Source organism: Schistosoma mansoni (genome assembly GCF_000237925.1).
Source record: "Schistosoma mansoni, WGS project CABG00000000 data, supercontig 0377, strain Puerto Rico, whole genome shotgun sequence".
Lineage (NCBI taxonomy): Eukaryota > Metazoa > Platyhelminthes > Trematoda > Strigeidida > Schistosomatidae > Schistosoma > Schistosoma mansoni.
Genome location: NW_017386220.1, coordinates 11890 through 13023, shown reverse-complemented (window position 1 = coordinate 13023; position 1134 = coordinate 11890). Strand labels below are relative to the sequence as shown.

The window sequence follows — 1134 nt, the reverse complement described above, 5'->3', positions numbered from 1 at the left end:
GTTTAAAAGTTTACAATATATAATTGTGTTTAAATAGCGGTTATTCATTGAAATAAATGCAATTTGTTACATGGGGGGGCATTTGGGGGGCAGATAAAGAAATCGATTGGAAGAGATGCGCAATAACGAACTGAAATTGATGGTATTATAAAGGTTACAGGCCAACTTCTTGACTAGTTGAAACATATGGTTGAGATAGTGTAGCAGTAGTATTTGAACTTGAACGTGTATGAGGTGGTTGTGATGAACTAACTAAGGATGTTCGTAGCATGGCATTTGGTGTTATAGGGCGAGTAACTGATTGAATAACTGAAGAGGTAGGTCGATGTGTATTACTGACTGATACTTGTTGTTGTATATTTGGTCGTGGAAATGGTTGGAGAGTTGGAGGTGCTGCACCGGGAGGAAATGGACCTATAGGAGCACGCCGACGAGGAAGGGTAGCTCCTAAAGCTTGATTTACATTTCCTGTATACATGTTTCCAGAAGCCGACACAAGTGGATGATTTGATCCTACAACTTAAACATAAGAAAAAAAAATCAATTTAACAATTAGAAAAACATGAACAAAATAGTAACCTATGTCTATTTGATGTTGCCTATTAGTCCAAATATTTAGCTAGCAATAATAGACTTGTTCATAGTAATCTATTCAATTTGCATAAGTCTAGACATGAAAAGGGAGAGAGAGAGAGAGAGAGTAATGTTTGCCCTTATGTTAAGAATACATGTGGCTTACAGACCGGTAAACGAACATATTTCAGACTAACGTTTTATGATATGCTGATTAAGCGATACACACACTTCTAGTTACCACCTATCTTATCTACCGTAAATCTAAACCCCATTTTATCTAATTTGGCGCCTGGATAGTATCACTACCTAATAAAAGTATATAAGTAGTTCTGGATCGAAATAAATAAATTTATTTCGATCAAATAATTAAATACAAATTAATGTGATATGCTTCTGTGTATAATTAACAAAAAACTGACAGATTTCAATCTTTCAGTCAAAAATTAATAAGATATTATAAGCTAGTGAGTGGGGAAGTGGTGGTGGGGGAAGGCATAGCAAAAAAGATAAGTTTACTACTACTACTACTACAACTACTACTACTACTACTACTACTAC

The 1134-nt window shown here is 35.0% G+C and overlaps 1 protein-coding gene across 1 annotated transcript in view; it reads right to left on the bottom strand.

The window, feature by feature from the left end:
- Positions 1 to 332: 332 nt before the first annotated feature.
- Positions 333 to 1134, bottom strand: part of Smp_052420 (centaurin/arf-related) — a gene marked incomplete at both ends in the record, with an annotated part of 10167 nt that continues 9365 nt past the window's right edge. Inside the window, one exon of the mRNA XM_018792315.1 lies at positions 333 to 520. Within this exon, the coding sequence (XP_018644250.1) occupies positions 333 to 520 (188 nt within the window). The remainder of the gene's footprint in view (positions 521 to 1134) is intronic.